Source organism: Electrophorus electricus, chromosome 1, assembly GCF_013358815.1.
Source record: "Electrophorus electricus isolate fEleEle1 chromosome 1, fEleEle1.pri, whole genome shotgun sequence".
Lineage (NCBI taxonomy): Eukaryota > Metazoa > Chordata > Actinopteri > Gymnotiformes > Gymnotidae > Electrophorus > Electrophorus electricus.
Window position 1 is genome coordinate 2,859,959 of NC_049535.1, and position 19,935 is coordinate 2,879,893.

At 42.8% G+C, this 19,935-nt stretch overlaps 2 protein-coding genes across 23 annotated transcripts in view; one reads left to right on the forward strand and one right to left on the reverse strand.

Moving 5' to 3' along the window:
• Positions 1 to 12,686, reverse strand: part of mical2a (microtubule associated monooxygenase, calponin and LIM domain containing 2a) — a 37,462-nt gene extending 24,776 nt beyond the window's left edge. For 14 of the 22 annotated variants that reach the window (XR_004776520.1, XR_004776519.1, XM_035530285.1 and 11 more), the window contains exons 1-3: positions 12,509 to 12,685; positions 5,071 to 5,468; positions 132 to 339 (exon numbers count right to left, since the gene is read on the reverse strand). Coding sequence is in view for 20 of the 22 variants with exons in the window: in XM_035530285.1 (XP_035386178.1) it covers positions 132 to 339; positions 5,071 to 5,331 (469 nt within the window). In the remaining 2 variants the exon portion in view is untranslated. Of the gene's footprint in view, positions 1 to 131; positions 340 to 5,070; positions 5,469 to 12,508 lie in introns of all 22 variants that reach the window. The other 8 variants (XM_035530284.1, XM_035530277.1, XM_035530273.1 and 5 more) reach the window with 2 other exon arrangements.
• Positions 12,687 to 13,870: 1,184 nt separating this feature from the next.
• On the forward strand, positions 13,871 to 19,934 carry dkk3a (dickkopf WNT signaling pathway inhibitor 3a). Its single transcript, XM_027012886.2, has 7 exons — positions 13,871 to 14,231; positions 14,563 to 14,688; positions 14,815 to 14,895; positions 16,056 to 16,148; positions 17,421 to 17,565; positions 17,838 to 17,994; positions 18,691 to 19,934. The coding sequence occupies exons 1-7, from the start codon at positions 13,989 to 13,991 to the stop codon at positions 18,776 to 18,778; spliced, it is 933 nt and encodes a 310-aa protein (XP_026868687.2). The 5' UTR covers positions 13,871 to 13,988; the 3' UTR covers positions 18,779 to 19,934.
• The last annotated feature ends 1 nt before the right edge of the window (position 19,935 follows it).

Genomic DNA, 19,935 nt, shown 5'->3' on the forward strand with positions numbered 1-19,935 from the left:
AGTTTGAAAAAGCAGAAAAGCAAACAATCAAACAGAGAACTGAGGAGAACAACTTCCCTATGGCCGTCTGCTGTGCCATACCGAATACACCCGAATGCAAAGCAGCGGCTGGAGCCTGTAGAAGTACTCACTAATGTGATCTATGGCTCCTGCGCAGAACTTGCCATAAAACTTCTTCGCCCCAAGGCCTCTGAGGTCGTGGATGGTGAAGGGCCAGAGGTGCAGGACATTGTTCCTGGAAAACGTGTCTCTCTTCTCGATCACCACGGCTTTGGCCCCGAGGAGGGCCAGCTCTATAGCAGTCCGTAAGCCGCAGGGCCCCCCACCAATTATCAGGCACTGCAAACGTTAATAGGAAATGATGAATCACAAACAAAAAGATTATTCAAAGTCTTACTTCTTCCTAAGGTCAAAAGGTTTAACAATTTTCTTTCACAAATTTTTGCAAGTGTGAAAATTTGACCCAGCTGACTGCTGAAATGCTGGAATATCTTTTAACTGCCCTTGAGCACTGTATTTGCACTTTTACTGTGTGGCATTAAAGGCTATATTTCTTTGATGAAAACCTAGGAGACTATTTGATTAAGTAGCATGTGGAGAGCCCTAGTGCATGTTTAGTAAAGAATATGTTCCCTTCCCGAGACGCAGAGCACAGAAAAGGCAAATACCAATGCATCTCTCTCAAGGTCAGAGAATAGAAAACGTGAAAACATTATGAAAGAGTGGCAAACATGTTGCTCACCATGCCACCACAAAGGCATGTGTGTTCACTTCCTCATTAAATCATAATTACAGAATGCATGAAGTCAGAACATGTCTGAGAATGCCTTCTGCGGGGATGACGACATTCCTACTAGCGCAAGGAAGAAAGCCCAGAGGGGGATAATTCCGACCCTCATCTTCATCTCATCAGATAATCTGGCCTGAATCACCCGGCTGGTCTTGCAGATCCTGCCATGGTGCCCTGGCAACTCTGAATTCTTGTTTCTCTTCCCCATCCAAACCCCAAGCTTGCCGATACCCCAGCATTCAAAAGTTCTAATGGCTTGATTTTTCTCGTCCTGTCTACTTCTTTTCCTCTCCTCCCATGTTATTGGCTACTTTGGCAAGCAATGCTATGGTTCAACCCCGAAGCAAAGCGCTGCCACAACAGGCAGAACCACTGGCGTATTTTAACAGTGGGACCTGCATCCTGTCACAGTGCATGTATTTGTATGTGTGTGTGTGTGTTTTAGCCTTGGGACATTAGGGACTCCCAGCCACAATCACTGAGATCAATATTGTGCTCCACTCAGGTTTTGCTCCCTGCAGAGCCCGCGGTCTTATCGTGTTTGTGTAGGTCTGTGTGGAGCATGCTCACTCTTGCTGTCCCACCGGATCAATCTGCAGTGTCTGTTTACAGAGCCCAAAAAAGGCCTTCTGAGCGCAGGCTGCCGAGTAAAAGCTGTGCCATCCAAATGAGGGGGAGAAAGCCAAGGACAATGAAAGCAAATGCACAAGAGAGTGATAAGAAAAATAGGCGGACCGCCAGAAAGACAGACGAAGACAGAGATAGAGAAAGAGAGAGCGAGAACCAGGGAGAATGATACAGATGGAAGCAGGACAGACACAAAGGACATGGCAGAGGGATATGGATGGGGAGAGAACGAGTCAGGGGACCAGAGAGAGAGAGGCAGGGAGTTGGGATGAGAGGCATACAGATAGAGAGAGAGAGTGAATGAGGTAGAGAGAATAAGACTGCCAGTAGGAGAGACACCTGCTCAGCTGGTCCAAGCTCCTGACTGCAGGTGGCTGAGTGGCTGTGACCCATCTCAGCTCCGCTGTGCCTGAATGATGACACTGCTGACAGCTGATGGGCCTGGTACCAGCAGAGGCCTGCAGTTGGAGCAGGCCAGGTGGGCCTTCTCTCGCATGGCTCTAGCTGGCATTAGTTACACACCACGGAGCTGGGACAATGCCTGGATTTCGGCGCCATCACCGAGCGGTGGCTGTGTCGCAGAGGAGCCAATAAATGAAACGTCCTATCAGTCGGAACAGACACAGTCGTGGTGAGAACCATTTTGTTTTGGCTCATCCACTCTCTGGCTCAGAGCTCAGAAGTGTGAAAGAGTGGAGGTGTGGTGTTTCCTTCTGAATCAGCAGGGATCTGTTTTCTTACAGACACATACAGATCTGATATTAGTTTCGGGGGGTTCTCACACACCAATAAGTGAGAGAACCCAAGATGGTCTGGGAAGATGAACGTGAACAGGGAAGTCATGGTAACCCTCATAAAGAAAGCTTCACTGGCCCCATTATCAAAGGGAGGTTTTATGGAGAGCCCACCTGGAGCTCAGCTCACACCAGGCCAGTGTCAGTGAGACATCACTACCACCTCATGCCTCTTATCACATGGAAAAGTCTGCAGAACAGGAACTGGCATGTATGACCTTCTAGACGTGGTTTCCTGTTGAAGGCTGTGGTGCCTGCTGCAACCAGAACCACTTTACACGTGGGTAAGCATCCACTGACAGGAAAACGGCTCGCTGTGGGACAGCTCTCCCTAACACGCACGTACAAACACACACACCAGACATTTTAACTGACTTTATGCCTGAAAAATAAACCAGGGCTGCATGCAGTCTGGAGACATGATGTGATCCCAGCTTGCCTGATGCTCTGCAGCGGCACACAGCTTTGGCTCACACCATCAGAGCAAGGAGCTCGATCAAGTGTGGCAGACCGCCGGGAGAACAGCAACAGCACTGGCTGTCAGTCCAGACGGCCAGACGTCAGTCCAGACGGCCAGACATTCAGCCCTACATGGGACTTAGCCAGTCAGAGAGGCGGAGCAAGGACTTGTCTGAGCCTCCAGAGAAGAAAGCTAGACACTGATACTGTGACTGAAGAGGTCAGAGAGCGTGTGGCCACCAGAGCCTCTGGGGATGAGGTGTACAGTACAGCCTCTGACCATAACAACATGACAAACTGAAATAACACAACACAAAGTCAGAGCTGCTAGCACAAGAGACCAAAAACACACACACACACACACACACACACACACACACACACACACACACACACCCACACACACACACACACACAAAGAGAGAGAGGGAGAGAGAGAGAGGGAGAGAGAGAGAAATAGTGAAATTGCTTTCCCAATGTGGAAAATGATGCTTCTTTAATACTGACAGTGAGCTACGTTTCCAGTGTGGGTTAAATAATAACTCTCAAACTGGAAACCAGTTATAAATATTTTCCACTTACAAACCACCTATTTCTCTTAATAAAGTTATAAAAATATTTTTCTTTTTGTCTAGGTCACTGAAATAGAGTCCCTCCTCACAATAAATACAATGTGAAAATTCCGAAGGTATAAAAACTATTTTGCCATACTTGGTATTTGGAACAAACAACATGAAGTACTAATGCCTTGCTCATTTGGGAGCCAATGCAATGCTAACAAAGGCAAAAAAAAAAACACTATAAAAAAGGATTGCAAAAGCATCTAGTCCAACTGAGAAGGTTGATAATGTGCATATGACCTCATATCCTGAGTAGATTGGCTTTTAGCACGCATTGGTAGGCTGACTGAAGAGTGATGCCAGCCTTGCAAGCCTACCCCCCCACCTTAAACATTTCACAGCAACCCACTGCTGACGTCATGGCCTCCCTATGAAAAGAACAAGTCACGGCAGACAGAGAGAGACAGATGGCGCTCCAGTCATCAGGACTGACATGTTTTATCAGGTGGCACTCGGAGCTCTCAGTTCAACACTCGTCACTTCTCAATAGATATTGTATGCAAAGACTTAATAAGTCATACATGTGGTATGGGGAAACATATTTGTTTTTGTTTTTGTTTTTAGAAAAATCCTATAGTTTCTGACATTCTTCCAAGTTCAACTTTTGCATATTACTTTGTAAATACTGGCAACGATCCAAAGTAAAGTAATAGCACATCTGCTTTGTTTGTGTCAAATGTCATTAAAGTGTGTTGTGCTGTATCTCATCAAAGCAGGAAAGGCTGGAGAAAGCGCTACTGTGTGTAATTACCATCTGCACAGCAGCAGGAGGTAAACTGCATCCTCAAAAGAACCACATAATTACCCTCATTCACATCAAGAATGACACAGGGGCATTTATGGCAGGTATCAAAGGAGACTTGTTAAATTCGTGGCATTCTGAAAGGCTTCAGACCTTCTTTAATAACGATCTGGGCACGGGGCCATGCAGGCTACTTATTGTGGGTGAGCCTCATAATGCCTGTAGCCAGAACACCTCCAGTAATCGTAACTGCTGAGTGAAGCTGTCTGTCTCTGCATCATGAAGGCATTATGGTCACTGGCGATAAGCACTGAGAAACCATGTTAGACATCAGAACACTTACCCCAATGGGGAGGGGGAGAAAAGGAGTATTAGCATGAGTCCAGGATAGTTCAGGTGTGTGTGTGTGTGTGTGTGTGTGTGTGTGTGTGTGTGTGTGTGTGTTTCACAGATGTGGAAGGCCAAGGGATGATGACCTCTGTAGGCCCACGGCAGCACAGACATCCTGATCATATTTATATTAAAACTGTTGCCATTAGAAATGTTAATTAAAAATTAAACTTTACATTGATAATTCACAAAACCAAAACGCTCACGGCAGTTACTGTATTTATAGTAAGGGAAATCTGAGTATTTGAGGTAGAACTCTAACAATGCTAAACAGCCCAGCAACTGAGAAAAAAAAGTGGTCAGTGTTTTGTGTTGTCATGGCATTCCCTTAGCCAGAGAAAATGCACGAGTATAGATGTGATGACAGATCTGAAACCCACAGAGCTCCGTTGTAATGAACTACATCTGGCGCGAGCGTCATTCGTTTACTGATGTCATTCCCTATGACACACCCAACCTCAAAATGAAGCCAGACTTCATCGATGTCTAAGCCAGGGGGCACCGTACACTTTTAATGGCAACAGTATCTGATAAAACTCTTTCCTAACCTTTGCACTCGCCCGAGCGTCAGCCCTGCTATGGTGCAATCCACACCCAATTTCTGGCCCTGGCTGTGAGAACTGTGAAAGCAGCGGAGTGCAGACTTGCCTTTGTTCTTGTGCAGGCGTTGGCTTTCTTATACTCCTTATGGCTGGCTCGCTTGTCCAGTTTACTCCACAGGGCTTTGGCCTTCCAGCAGGTGAGTCTGCTCTTCAGACTGCTGTAGAACGAGCTGTGCTCGAGGGGATCCAGCTCCAGGCAACTGCACATGATATTAAAGGCCTGTAGGGTGCTCGTGCACGTGGATGCCTGGACAAAGTTCTCAAACAGCCTCCCTGCTTGGCTCCTCTCCGCCTCCACCTCACCCATCCTTGCCTCTGTGGAAGCGAGGACGTCCGGCCTGCTGCGTCTGCCTCTCTCTCGCCGCAGTGAGGTCTTGCTGCTCGCGTCCTCTGGCTTTACTTCAGGTGGTGTAAGAGCTAGGCACACTGTCTGAACCCTCAGCCCTGTGAGAGGAGAGGAGTAGTCATGGTTAATCTGATCTCACTCTAGAGGTGCAGAAGCCATAGCAACATCAATGTGGAAGATGACACTAGTATTTTGGACAATAAAGCACCACTGTTCTCGATCTGAGCATACAACAGAGCATTTCAAATGGTCAGAAACAGTATCTAAAAAACATTTATTAGGGCTTATTTATATTCTTTGAAATTTCAGGTATTTACTTATTTGTCTATGAAAGTTTTATAAGCACTTATTTAGTTTCCTTTTCATATTTATCTACGAAACAGAGAATAAAAATATTGACGGTGTTAAATTACTACAACAGCAATTCAATAAACCCTGAAAGACCCCTTTAAACATGTGAACTCTAAAAACAAGTTCAGAACACAAGATCAGGTGTTACGCAATATTTCCCCATCCAGGCCTAGAGAGTGTCTGATTTTCAGTCGCCAGTACAGAGCATTCCCAGAGCAGACATGCTGAGACTGTTTGCTCCCTGGTCAGTTTCCACATCACTAGAGATAGCACCTGATTTACCAAGAATGCAGCCCTGCACATTCCACAAGCCATGCAGTGAAAAAAAAGCTGTCGTTCTTGCATCTTTTCCCCGCTGTGCAAGAACAGAACAGACGTGCAGTTTTCAGGGACTCCGGGAAACCTCACTGCCCGGGTTTCCATGCCCTGTGTGTTTATAGTTCAAACCCTTCTAGAATTTCAAAGCCTCTCTACTTCCTAAAGATAATATATATTCATGCTAAATAGAGTTACAGCACAGTATGAAGTACTAAAGCAGGTACAAGCAGGGTGTTTGAAGAATTTATTGACATGTTTCTGAGCACTTCTCCGAAGTCTCTGGAGCGTCATTCACACTATCAGAGGAACACTGTAGACAGAGTTTAATTCAGGCTCTGTCAGTACCTGCAGAACCACGCAAGACGTTGACCAAAGTTCACCTTTGTCATAATGACACTGGCGAACCACAACACGATCACCCAACTCCCATTTATATATCAAAGAGGAAGTGAACATATCATATGAGCACATTAAAGCAGATGTGGAAAGTCTGTGGAAATTCCACCTTCACTTTGCTGGAGAATACATTTTCTCCATTGCTCTGGAAACAGGATCTCTTTGATTTTGTGGTGAGACAGGTTGAGCAATGTCTAAAGGACTTGGATGTGGATTGGCTTGCAGGTCGCACCGTCTCTTTCACACTCCCCACACCAGACGCGCCCACTCTGGAGTATTTATCCACCTCAGGAGGAGAAGCACTGTCACATGCCTCTTGAAGAAGAAACCACACACACAGTGAATATCTTTTGCCCACATATCAACCCCATGAGCAGTAATCCAACTGCTCCTTATTCCTGTTCTGGCTGCAAAGCTGGGCTCAGGTCCCGGAAACATCTTAATGTCACTGAGGGAGCCGACTGATGGACGCTGGTTGAGCTCATTCAGGTTTGGGCCGGTTTCGACTCGTCTCTGTAGCCGAAGACGGGCCCTGTGCGGGGACAGAGTAGCACTGTAGCCCAGGGGGTGACAAGCCAACGCTTAGCCAGACACTAATTTCCAGCACCCAGCCACCTCCCACAGCTCACCGTCAGTATACAAGCTACCTTTGCTCTCATTGGTCAGAGCCCAAAGCAGTGGCCTCGGCCAGAGAACTCTCCCTCCCATCACGGTCTTGTTGCAAGCAGCATGCCATTATGTTGAAATGCAGAAGGTGTTCGTATTCTGACTGATAACAGGTTTAGTACAGGAAGGTCAGGGTTGCATAAAGTAGCCAGTTATGCATCCCCTCGAAGCGCACACACCCAAAGTGCTGACTACTTTGTAATAAGCAAGCACTGAACTGAAAATATTTATATGTTTAGTGACAAATGGCATTCAGATGTTCAGTTGTGGGAAAAATCATGTGTTTCGCCAAAGCGCTCTCTCTGACTCTCATCGCATTTAAATGTGAATGTGAAATTAGAAATTCCTTTTAAGCCACCAGGCATGCAGCTGGTTTACCACAAACACAGTGTTCGTGTCAAAACTGTGTCGAAACTAGGAATCAACTGCAGCATGTGGTTATTTTAATATCATGTCATTTTCAACCTCTATACAGCTACAGTGTTTACCTGGAAGTCTAAATTAAAATGTGTTAATAACCACGATATTGATATTTTTGGCTTTTATTGATGGTTAAAAATAGCTGTTAGATCCACTCTATGAAAAGGCAGCAGATGCTGTCCTCACCGCTTGCTCCTTGAGCTGAAGCTGCATTGGTCTGGCTCATATACCATGACATCATCATCTGACAGAGTGGAAAGGGCTAATATGGCCAGAGAGCACCAACTCACAGGACACCAGTGAAACACTGACAAACACACACAAACACACACAAACACACACACGCACACACGCGCACGCACGCACACACACTCGCATGGTCTCACAATGGGGAGTGAACATCAAAGGAAAAGCTGGCTACAGAGCAGAGAGTGGCTATGATAACCCTCCCACTTCTAAAAGAAAGCCACTGGGATCACTTTAAAAGCCCTGATTAAATACTCGTGACATCTGCTCACTCACTCCATTGGAGGTCAAAGTGCTCTTTTCCACATTTGAGCAAACAATTTTCACTAACATATTCTTAGAACTAATTTACCTGAACGACAGTTACAACTGTGTAATGGTAAACAATTACTTTCACTATTGACTTGGTTGTGGAAGGGTAACAGCAGGCTGTCCTATGCGGGATATTCCATCTATTAAAACATGTGCTATCAGTTTTCTACAGGGTTCAAGAATTCCAAGGATGTGAAACATGTTCCTGTTGTACGGGTGGGAGAGGAGTACACCAGAAGGCGGGTATATGTATGGTCTATCATTCGAACATCGGAGGCAGGTCTACAGTCTGTCAGTCAAACATTAGAGGCAGGTCTACAGTTTGTAGACTTGCTGCATTTCAGCTTTTTTAAATGAATGGCACAGGACCCTGTAGTGAGGAAACCCAGTACTACAAAATGACTACAAAAATAGCCATGAACAACCAAAATACACTAATACACTAAAATTATTAACAAAACACATTAAAATGACTTATGCCTGCACAAACTATTTTAAGATGCTTTTCCTCCCGGTTCACTGACACACATCTTGGCTTTGAGACTGCATGAAGAATTAATGAGACCAGGCTCTTGAGCTGACACCCCACACACTATATGAGCATGTCAGACCTCTGTGCCTGTTCTCATAGAAGCACCTGGTGGTGCTAAACATGCCCATATCAGAGGCGCTCGGTGTGGCGGTCTCCTGCCACTGCTCCTAAAAAGGGATCCTGACCATCAGGGGTGTAGAGAGAGCAAAGAGTTCCATGCATCGTCTTAATTGCAGATAGCTATGAAGAAAACCTGGAAGGAAACCCCCCCCCCCATCTTTCCCCCTTCTCCAGAACCTCCCATAACAGGGCTCAGGCCTGAGATCGACACGGCAACGCTCGGAAAACATTGTTTCCATCTGAAACCAGCCCTGCTAACTCTTTCCCAGTGTCCAGTAAAAATTGTTGGACACTTTCCCCTGCGCTAGTGCCAAAGCAAAGTCTTGGACGAGAGCGCAAACAACATGTAATCTGGCCACGGCCGCGCCAATGTCGTCCATCCTACGAGGAGAAAAATCATTCATTCACACAGAAGCGAGAGGCAGAGACAGTAAGCAGCTGCCTGCCATCCGACAGCCTGTCTGACCTTCCCTGTGTGTGGCAAATACACTCTTCCCACAGCCTAGACTTCATGCACACACACTTGACACTCAAAACACTTTTTTAAAGTTTGATAAAGTACTCTGGCAGACACAAATGTGCAAATTATACTTTTAAATACATCACTTTGGATGGATGCCTTAATAAGGCTAATGTGTAACACCTGTCTGATGTCCTAAAACTGTGATTTAAAAACTCTGATCCATGTAACACTACATCCTGACAACATGAACTGAGCCAAAGTGCTGCTGACTCTGTATTATCAGGTAGTGCAGGGCAAAAATGACAAAAAGTATAGCTCGAGTTTCACACCTCCACGAATGGGCTCCGTAGATCGACTTGCATTATTGCTGCTGGGCAAAACTAGTTGGCCAGAAGAATAGGCAGAGGAGGAGAGGCATGCTCAGAATAGACATGTCTCATGTTTCAGGAGACAAAAAACACATGGCCCCGAAGATGTCCTTAGCACACGTGTTTAACTTCCTTGGTCCGCCAAAGTACCTTCTAAATGCTAATGTGCCACCTCAAAACCTTCCAATGGGGTTGGTGAATTCTCGCACCATGAGGTATAGAATACTATGCACAATAATACTATAATATCTCTGTTTTTCCACCAATCATACTCTAGTCACAAACTAAGTCTTTCTTTGTCTACAGAGGAGTTTTGTAATGCAGTGAATGATTTAAGGCCCTAAATGGACCTTGTACCACCCAGGCAGGTGAGTCACTCTGCCATGCAGAACCTCTGACTGTCAACATCCGCTTCCTGTGCCAAGCTGAGAGGAAACAGTACTAAGGAGGAAATGGCCCGGCTAAGGAAAAGGAAAGTTAATGGGTCCCACTGAAACACATCTAGACAGAATAGTATGTGGCATTTAATTGGTTTGAAACCAGTTTGCCTTAGAGATCCCAAATATTGTATTCAGTGTATAAAGTCTCTGTTGTGTTGGGAAGTGATGAGTTCATGGTGAGGAACAGCTTTGGGTCCAGCACATGAACCAAAATGATGGTTCTTATACAGTGTGTCAGACTACTGAGTGTGATAAAGCTGACTGTGGAATGCTGTGGGTCTGTTGTCTCTTCAAGCCATGAGATTAAATCAAAGTCTTGTTCAACCACTAATTGTAGGCTGAGATGCTGGTACTCAGCTGGTTTTCCACTCAAACCTTGACCCAGACTGAAACTGCTATCAACGTTGCATCAGAAAAGTTTGCTGAAAGTTAAAAAAAAAAAAAAGAGAGACCTTTTAAAGATGATTTAGTCTCCTACTTATCTCTGAAATGTGATCAAATATACTGAGACCTATTTGAAATGATAATTACTTTCTCAAAAGAAACAAAATCTCCAAGGTCTATTTCAAGCATATCACCATTTCTCACCATCCAGCTAAAAAATGCTAACTAACTTCACCAAAGCAGGGCTTTGACAGCATTTTTGTGACAAACACAAACAGAGATCATATTCTCAGTCATCAGTCACATGAAAAGTTTCTGAATCTTAGCTAGACCTCCAAAGAGTCGGTCTATGAAAATGAACCTATGAAAGGTTCATGAAAGGACGGCTTAAGTATGTATGAACAGTTTTAATCTCCTGCCAAAAGTAATTCCCAGTGATAATACAACAGTGCTTGTACCAACATGGCACTACTCATGAATACAAATTCCTCTGTCAATAGAAACACATGGCCTAGTCTCAGAACAACGAGGACAGCAGGACATCCTCCACTAAGGGCAGGCTGTAAGCAGGAGTATCTTGCCTAATGCCCTTCTTAAAACTCATGCCATTCCAACTGCACTGCCAACATCACTCATCATTCCTCAAGAAATTCCAGCAGCAATAAAAAACGATGAAAAAATACATTTTGCATGACTTTTAACAGAAGGGTATTTCTGTGAGTGTATGTGGAGATCAAGGTGAGCCGTATGTGTAAAGATATGATTAGTGCCCTGGTGATGATGTTGCTATATGTGAGGGTAGTTAATGCAGCCCACACCCACCTATAAAGTAAAGCTTTTGCAACATCTGAAACCTGAAAATGGAAAAGAAAATAGGAAGAGAAAGAGAGAGATGGTGACAGAGAGGGAGAGAGAAACAGAGTGAGAGAGAGAGAGAGAGAGAGAGAGAGAGAGAGAGAGAGAGAGAGAGAGAGAGAGAGAGAGAGAGAGAGAGAGAGATGCCCTGTTGCAGAAGGCTATAATTATTGTTCATTCCGGTGCAAATTTCTAAGAGATTTTTGCAAACTTCGAGTTCCCCCTAAAACTAATAAAGTGATGGATTACTATCTATTTTAATATGAGTAAATTTACATCTTATGAACAAAACCAAAATTGAGGGGGGAAAAAAAACTTTGATTCAGTTCAGTTCTCCAAGGAAAGAAAGCTGTTTACAGAACGGAGATGACCAAGTTTCTCTTTAAGTGTGTTCTATGTTAACTGGTGTCAGATTTAATTTCTTCCCTATTTCCAGTTTCATGGCATTGTTTCCTCCTTCACCTCAGTATTTTACAAGACCTTAAAGACATCTGCAGCACGGTTGTGACCCATGAGTAAGGTGCTCTCAGCAACTGTTGTGTAACTCCTTATAACTATGATGACTTCTTAGAACTAATATAACTGTTATAGCTCCTCCTTCTTTATTATTATTATTATTATTATTATTATTATTATTATTATTGTTATTATTATTGTCTTTATAACACTGTGTCTGCAAACTACATATGAATAATACTGCCAGGTTCAAGTCAACTATCACTCTTATGTAAAAGAGTATGACATTTCTTTCTATTTATTTATAGAACTATTTATCCATTTTATACCACAGCAATGAAACCTAATCTTGTGAGAAGCAAAAGTAGAGTGAAAAGTGGCCTATAAGGTCTCCTCTTCCAGAAGAACATCTCGTAACTCATTTAGCTAAGTAGTTAATGCAGGTAATATATGCAGGTGAACACTAACATAACGTAGGTTGGATGATATACCGTAGACAGCATAATGTTACAGAGTGGCGTCTACATACGTCAGTCAGTCCAAGTAAAACTGATTACTCCAGCAATATGTGGTACTGAACACAGAGGAAAACTACTAAAGGTTGTCCTCCTTAGTTACTTTGTGTGATCCAAAAACAGCGAGATTGAAATAACCACTTCATAACAGTAATTAATAACAGCAATTCAGTTTTCGTACTAGCAACAACATATAATGAACATTTTCCAGTGTGTGGATTTTAATCCAATATCGATCATTTACAGCGTATATTTCATGAGAAATAAATGCTGATAATTGTCTACGTGCTACGTACCTTACTGCCTGATGCTATGTGACACTCTTCGCGAGCGTCCCGACTTCAAAAAGTGAAAGGAGCGAACCGACGGCGCGTGGTAGAGTATAGTGGGCAGCGCGCTGAGCGAGTGACCGGAGCGCGGAAGAAGCGCGTGTGAGTAAACCGCTGCTCGAGGACTTTTGAAGGCGGTGAACACACCTCGCCGTGACCGCGCAAATCCACTGTGTTAATACTTTTCTAAACAGGATATTACGCTGCAGGAGAAGCAATGCTGCGTCAGATGAAAATGTTATACCGGTTACAATTAAACAAAAAAATAAATAAACAATGAAAAAAACAATAAAAAGGTTAACGGGCGTTGACAGCTTTACACTGGCATCAGGCCTACTGGTACCTCACTCACCTGTGTGCTCAAAGGCAAACAATATACAAATATACAGGTGACAGTGGTCACTGAGGGGTATTGTATCTTAAAAGACCTCCGAAAGGTCACTAAAATATATAGTGCAGTGTGTTTCTTACATCACTAGAAGGCAGAGCATCGTTTTACAAGTAAATAATTCAAGTAATTTCACAGGCACGTTTGAGATTATCTAGTCATCTCTGTATGGACGTGGCGCCACTTGGTGGTGCGTATGAGAAAAACCAGGCATTGCAACAAGGGGAAGGGTACTGAGTTTACTTTACGTAAGAAATAGATCTTTACGGAGTGAGAGCAATTACCTTAAATTAAGTCTACAGACAAAACCTGGACATACCTAGTTGGATAGCTCTACTGACAACACATTGCAAGTCCTACAATCCGCCAACTCAGGAAAAAAGTTTTATTTTACTGATTTAAACTAGGCCGCTAAAACATGACCGGAGACACTAAATTGTTCATGTTAGCCCCACGTTAGAGACCACCTGGAGGCGAAAGAGCTGTAGCTCGCCTCCAGAAGATACAGGTGCAGATCTTTTATTATCGAAAATGTGCATAAATTCAACTTCAGTAATACACCAATCGCTGAAATGTAAAAACAAACCTGCCAAATCAGATGAAAAAAATAAAATAAAATAAAATAAAAAAAAAAAAAATTAAATAAAAAAAAAAAAAAATTATATATATATATATATATATATATATATATATATATATATATATATATATATATATATATATATATATATATATATATATGCTATTATATATTAAATAGCTTAAAGTCTGTGGACAGAAGAGATGGTTATTATTACGGTTATTATTGAATGCATTAAACTAGTTTCTGTGCAGAGGAAAAACGAATTACACAAGGCGGTCTGACAAATCCTGTCCTCGTGATAGCCTATGCGACAGATGGACCCGCTTGCGCGTGCATGTGCGCGCACACAGAAACGCTTGTGCGCAGTTCTACCGTTCTCTGCACAAAGTCCGCTCGTGTGTGTCCTAGACACAGAGCACCGGAGGGCACAGCCGGCGCGCTTCTGCACCGCCCTTTCACAGCGCTGATTCATCTAGATGGGCCGGATCATTCTGTTGCCAATGCACAACGCAGGGAAGATGCGACTGCTGTGCCTAACTCTGTGTGTGACCGTCGTCAATGGAATTGTCCCTGAAACTTGGACAACGGTCGACGTGAACTTCAGCGCAACTGTGAAAATGAATTTATCACAGGAACAAACGACACTGACCGACATGTTAAAGGAGGTGAAGGAACAAATGGAAGACACGCAGCACAAATTACAGGACGCTGTGTACCAGGTAGCCCCGTTATTCTGGATGCATTTATGTTTTTAAGTTGCGCATAAAAACATCTTAAATACAAGTTGTAAAATGAGCGAGTCCCACATTGTACAAATTCTTCTAACAAAGCGAATAAGAAACAATCGAAAATACAAGTAGGATTTAACTTCATTTCCTAACGTGTAATGCCTCAGTAGGTGTAATTATCAGTTATTTAATAACTGCATATTATTTTATAATTAGATATATAATTATTTTAGTATGTTAGTAGTAGTGTTGTTAGTTTCTTTGATCTATGAGCAGTGGGTGATCCTATTTTTTACTTCTTTTTTTTTTTAACATTGTACAGATGGACAATGAGAGTGCTAAATCCAGTAGGTACATCCAGAACTTCACCTCAAATTACTACAGCGAAAGCGATTCAGAGACCGTGGCTGGAAATCAATCTATCCCAACTGCAGAGCCGATCAATAAGGTAATCTGGCATAGAGGTCACAGACATTCTCGAGATGACTGCTTCCATCCATCTAACTATAAACTCTTTTCAGATAAAATAAGCAGTGTTTAAGCAGAACATATTTCCATGTGTTTCTGCTTTCAGATGTCGGACAATACAACCTTAGAGAGCCACATCTCCAGAACCACTGAGCAACCCAACGGCAAGGAAAATTACATTAATCATGTGAGTAATTCTCATCTCCATCACATGACAAAAGCTGAGCACTTTAAAGTTGCCCAGGACTGCAGCAGCATTGATCATATTTACCCTTTGATATAATACTCTACATTCCATTGGCTGGTGTTGGATGTCTTCAGCCTCAGACCTTTATTCTTTCTCAGAATAAATGCACAACAAATGTTACAGTTCCCCTTGCACAAATCTGTTTGCTGAAGTACAGCTCCCTTCTCACAAGCCAGGCATCCCTTCCCAAGGTACTTATGTCCTTGCTGGCTAAGAGGATTCTGCCAGTTTTTTCTGGGCCACGGCAGGAATTTCAGGCTGCAGAGTCAGAAGGGAGACCAACGTGCTGATGGAGGAGCTTAATGCCCGATAACAGTCTGATCACAGAGGAAGTGCTCGTAAAAGTTCCTTGGCATTCTTTGGTCTACTTGCCTTTCTGATATGAGAGCAGAGGATGATCAATGTATGTGAACTTAATCACAAAGGAACTTATTACAAGTACTAAGGGGTCTTAGTGACAGTGAATTGGAATAGCAACACCTATGGGCATTTGGCCTTGCATCTTTAAACTATTGTCCTGTTCTTACTGTTTAGTGTCTACATATTTGAGCTACCTAGACTAGCTACCTAATTTTTTGAGTAATGGCTACTTAGACTAGCTCATTTTTGACCAATGGCAAATCAGGAGAGAATTGGGAGGTTTACTTTAGCACTCAGATATAAAAAGAATTTTGTCCTATACATCAATGGCAGGCCAAAAAGTCAGGGTGACTTTTCATATAAATATTTGTCAGATCATGTGTCAGCCACACATCCTACAGAATTCCCCTGGAACCTTCTACACACAATCCTGTGCTACACTGCACCACTTTGATAGACACGTAATGCAGATAAGACACATTTCTCATATTTGTTTATGAACTGAAGGCATTTAAACTAATGCTCTATTTGATAAAACACTATTATAGTTACCAACATGGCATAACATATAAAGATTCCATGATGTTTCTTATCAGAGCGGTGATTTAGAACAGAGATGTCCGTCAATGAAAATGCATTAGTGTCAAAGAAGGAAGTGAAGCTAAGTGGGAAGGGAAATGCTGGAATGGCCTGTTCCTGCGTCTGAAGGGTTTTTCTGTGTCTTCATTCCACTTTCTCAGGAGTGCATCATTGATGAGGACTGTGAGAAGAGTATGTACTGCCTCTACGAGACACACCACTCCAAATGTCTGGCCTGCAAGGAGCTGAACGCGGTAGGAAGTCTGTGTATAGATGGCTTTAGCACAAGCTCCATGTACTACAGCTCACTGGGCCTGTTCCCCAAACAGACCTAGATACCCTGAAAACACGAACGAACTGCACATTCTAGGGTACACACACCATACTGATCTCCACTGAAATGATGCAAGCAAACCTGCACTGTAACTGCATTGCAGCACAGCCACAAGGGCATGTGAAACCAGACAGGAGGGAGCTGTTCCTCCTTTGGGTTTTAAATGATAGCGCACTGTTTGCTGAATTGGAGCATGTGCTCTCTCCCTCTCAGGACACAGAGAGAAGAGCAGAGAGCAGAACAGGGGCAGCCAGCAGCCTCAGTACTGATGTGCTGTTGGCAGCTAGGCTGAAGCCTGCTCAGAGATGGTTTGGTCTGCGTCCAAAAAAACAATGTACAGGGGTTGTCAAAAAAGCCCCACCTACACTCAGCTGGTTCTCTGTTGAGGCAAATACTGCAGATCTATTTATCTCGTCTTTGAGTTCCCAGGGGCAAAAAAGAGCTTTAAATGAAGAGTCTTGAAATTATTGGTTGATTTCATCAGACCATGGTATGACATTACATTTTAATGACAAACGTATTCTGTTCAGTTGTTATTTTTTTGTGTTGTATTTCAGAGGCATATTTCTCTGGAACTCTTTAAAAAAAAAAAAAAAAAAAAAAAAAAAAAAAAAGGGGTTTATGTAGAAACACACTGTTGAATGAATAAATGAATTTATATATATCTATATATATATCTATATATATAGATATAGATATATATATATATATATATATATAGAGAGAGAGAGAGAGAGAGAGAGAGAGAGCTATCACAGGGAGTAAATCCAGAGAGTATCTACAGTGTAACTACAAAGTGGTATGTAGAAGTAGTGAAAATTGCAGATTGCAGTGCAATACACAATGTTTCTAGAGAACGGGGCATTATGGGCAACGTTCCTTCATCAGATGTGCAAGTAAGGGGTTTCTGAGATTCTAGTAGATGAAACCAGTTTATTAACTGGTTAAAGCTGGTCCGAGTACATTTAATGACCTCCATAAAAGAGCTTTCTGTTCTATGGAAACATTATACTGCAATTTTTACTAACCCTCAAAAAAAAAAAAAAAAAGATTTTTGTGTTTAAACATGCCCAGTTGTTAATTTGCAACTAACTTTATATACTACCGAGAGTCCTGCAGATGCATCAGAATTCTTCAGAGGGGTTATAAGACAATCAGAGGGATTAAGTATCATGTACTTTTTTTATTGTAGACCTGCAGTAAAGACAAAGAATGCTGTGAGAGTGAACTGTGCGTTTGGGGTCAGTGCAGTAAGAATATCACTAAAGGAGAAGCTGGCACAATCTGCCAGTACCAAAGTGACTGCAACAGTGACCTGTGCTGTTCCATCCACAAAGGTACAGAGTCATTACAAAAAAGTTATTCCCAAAGTACACATAGCTGAAATGGGTTCCTGGAGCAAAATGCAGTAATTTAGTAATGGGGAACTTGTGTCATTGCAGAAGCCTAAAATGTTTCAGATCTTATTACTACAGTAGTACCTCTCAGGAGTTCTGTTGAAAGACTAGGTATAAGGCATTAAAAGAGATGTATGCAGTTTAAAAGCATTCAAATCAAATGTAAGACGTCAATCAGAATGTGATACGTTCTACATATGTTCTCCCCTCAGCTCTGCTCTTTCCAGTCTGCAGCTCCAAGATAACAGAACATGAGCACTGTGTTCTCTCAGCCAATCATCTGTTAGAACTGTTATCATGGGACACGGAAGGAGAGGGCCCAAAGGAACACTGCCCCTGTGCTGGGGACCTAGAGTGCCAACGCCTGGGGTAAGAAACGGGAACAAGTCCCAGGTCGTGCTGATTTACCAGTGTGCACGTTGGTTGTTAGTTACTCTAAAGTAAATAAAAAGGCAAGCCCCCTCGAAAACGTTGAGGCACGGGTTTAAATCCATAAACAAATGTCTGTATGGAAAATCTGTGCCGCTATGACAAATTAGTGAATGTTTTTAAAACAATCTGAAGATGAGTTTTATATTGTAAGCATTTGAAAGTACTGAAGCAAAACAGTCAAACAGGTTAGCATGAGTGAATAAGGCTGGTGTGTATACGAACTCTAAGAATTTATGGAAAAACAGGCATAAATGCTATATCAAAAGCATTTAAACACCAGGACTACGTCAACATTATTACCATATCAAACAAATTCTCCATGAATGTAAATGGTCATAATGGGATGTTTTCATATCCTGGCCTGATCTACAATCAAAGGAGTACATATAAAAATGTTAATTGCATCCACCGATAATGATGATAGCTTAGTATTTTGAGCATAAATGAGTGTATGAGAGTTCTTGGGAACAAATTTGGGAGGTAGTAGGACTTTCTGAACTGGAACTTACTCACTTCATACTCAAATTAACCATTTCTAAGCCAATCAGAGATTTGAAGCATTTAACAACTGATGTGGAAATTTTCATCAGATGGTGTTGAGAGTTTAATCTCTTCCTGTGCTTCCTTCGTCAGTCGTGGCTCCTTGTGCTTGAAAGGCCAGAGTTCCAGTGAAGAAGACCTGACTGACGCGCTCTACTCCGAGATCGACTACATCGTCTAAACCTGGAAGTGGGACCTGCTCAGGTCCGGGGGTCGAGCGTGCAATCAGCTGAACAACAGTGATCCTCTGGATATCTTTGCAAGCTGCATATAACTAGTCCTTTGTTGCCCTTAAGTGTTCAGCAGAGCATCATGTACTTTTTTAGAAAACTACTCCAGACCTAGCTGGGCCACAGTAACCTTACAAAGTTCCAGTCATATCTCCACATCATGCTTCATGTTGCAGTGTTCAGCTCCCTCTCATATGTATGCAAGACTTGGCTAAAGCAGTAGATCTTAGCAGGACAATGTATTAGAGCTCATCTAGGTTTCTGATTACAGAAAATTATATGGAAAAGGCATAAAGCATACAAGGTACCGTTATATAGACTGAAGAGGTCAACTCAGACAATTAGAAACTACAGAACCTACTTTGTTTCTACAGCCTGTTAGCCAGCATGCACATTCATCAGCCACCCTCAACGCCATATGTCATAGTTCAGTATTTCGGTGGCACAACCTTCTCAAGAGAGGGTCACGCTGCGCTACCTCTGTGGCAGTGGCATGGCAGTGGATATCGTGCTTATATAAACGTAGGTACAGCAGTGTTGCTGAGGTTTTACCAGCGTCACTTGGCAATGGCAGCTCAGTGGTTAAAGTACTTGTCCAGTGGCAGCTCGGTTGTTAGGATACTTGACAAGTAATTGGAAGGTTACCAGCTCAAGCCCCACCACTACCAAGCTGCCACTGCTGGGCCTCTGAGCAAGGCCCTTAACTGCTCGAACTCCGTTCAAGTTGCTTTGGATAAAAGGGGCAGCAAAATGATGCGAATGTAAAAATGTTTAGCGGAGGTCTGCCAGCCCATAATCTGTCAGAAACTGAGCATACATAAAAATCAAGAGGATGACAAACTGTGCATGGCCATGTATGGGCTCTAGCTTCTGCCCCAACACCTGCAAGGTGTACCCACAAGGTAGGTATTTCTATTAAAGTGCCTTGTAAGTGTATGCAAATAAGGCTAATGATCCATATAAAGCAGAATATGGTCAAGGTCTAGAGGTATAATGAGTTATGACTTCTACACTGAAACTAGCATGCTCAAACAAACATCCCAACTCATCTAAATCTCACATCAGTCATTAAAAGGTTGAAAAAATAAAAATGAAATTTGTTCTCAAG

Excerpts from the sequence above, each read along its gene's own strand:
- dkk3a (XM_027012886.2), top strand. The coding sequence starts at position 13,989 with ATGGGCCGGATCATTCTGTTGCCAATGCACAACGCAGGGAAGATGCGA. Across the intron at positions 14,232-14,562 it reads TACAGGACGCTGTGTACCAG|ATGGACAATGAGAGTGCTAA; the intron begins GTAGCCCCGTTA and ends AACATTGTACAG. Across the intron at positions 16,149-17,420 it reads CCTGCAAGGAGCTGAACGCG|ACCTGCAGTAAAGACAAAGA; the intron begins GTAGGAAGTCTG and ends TTTTTATTGTAG.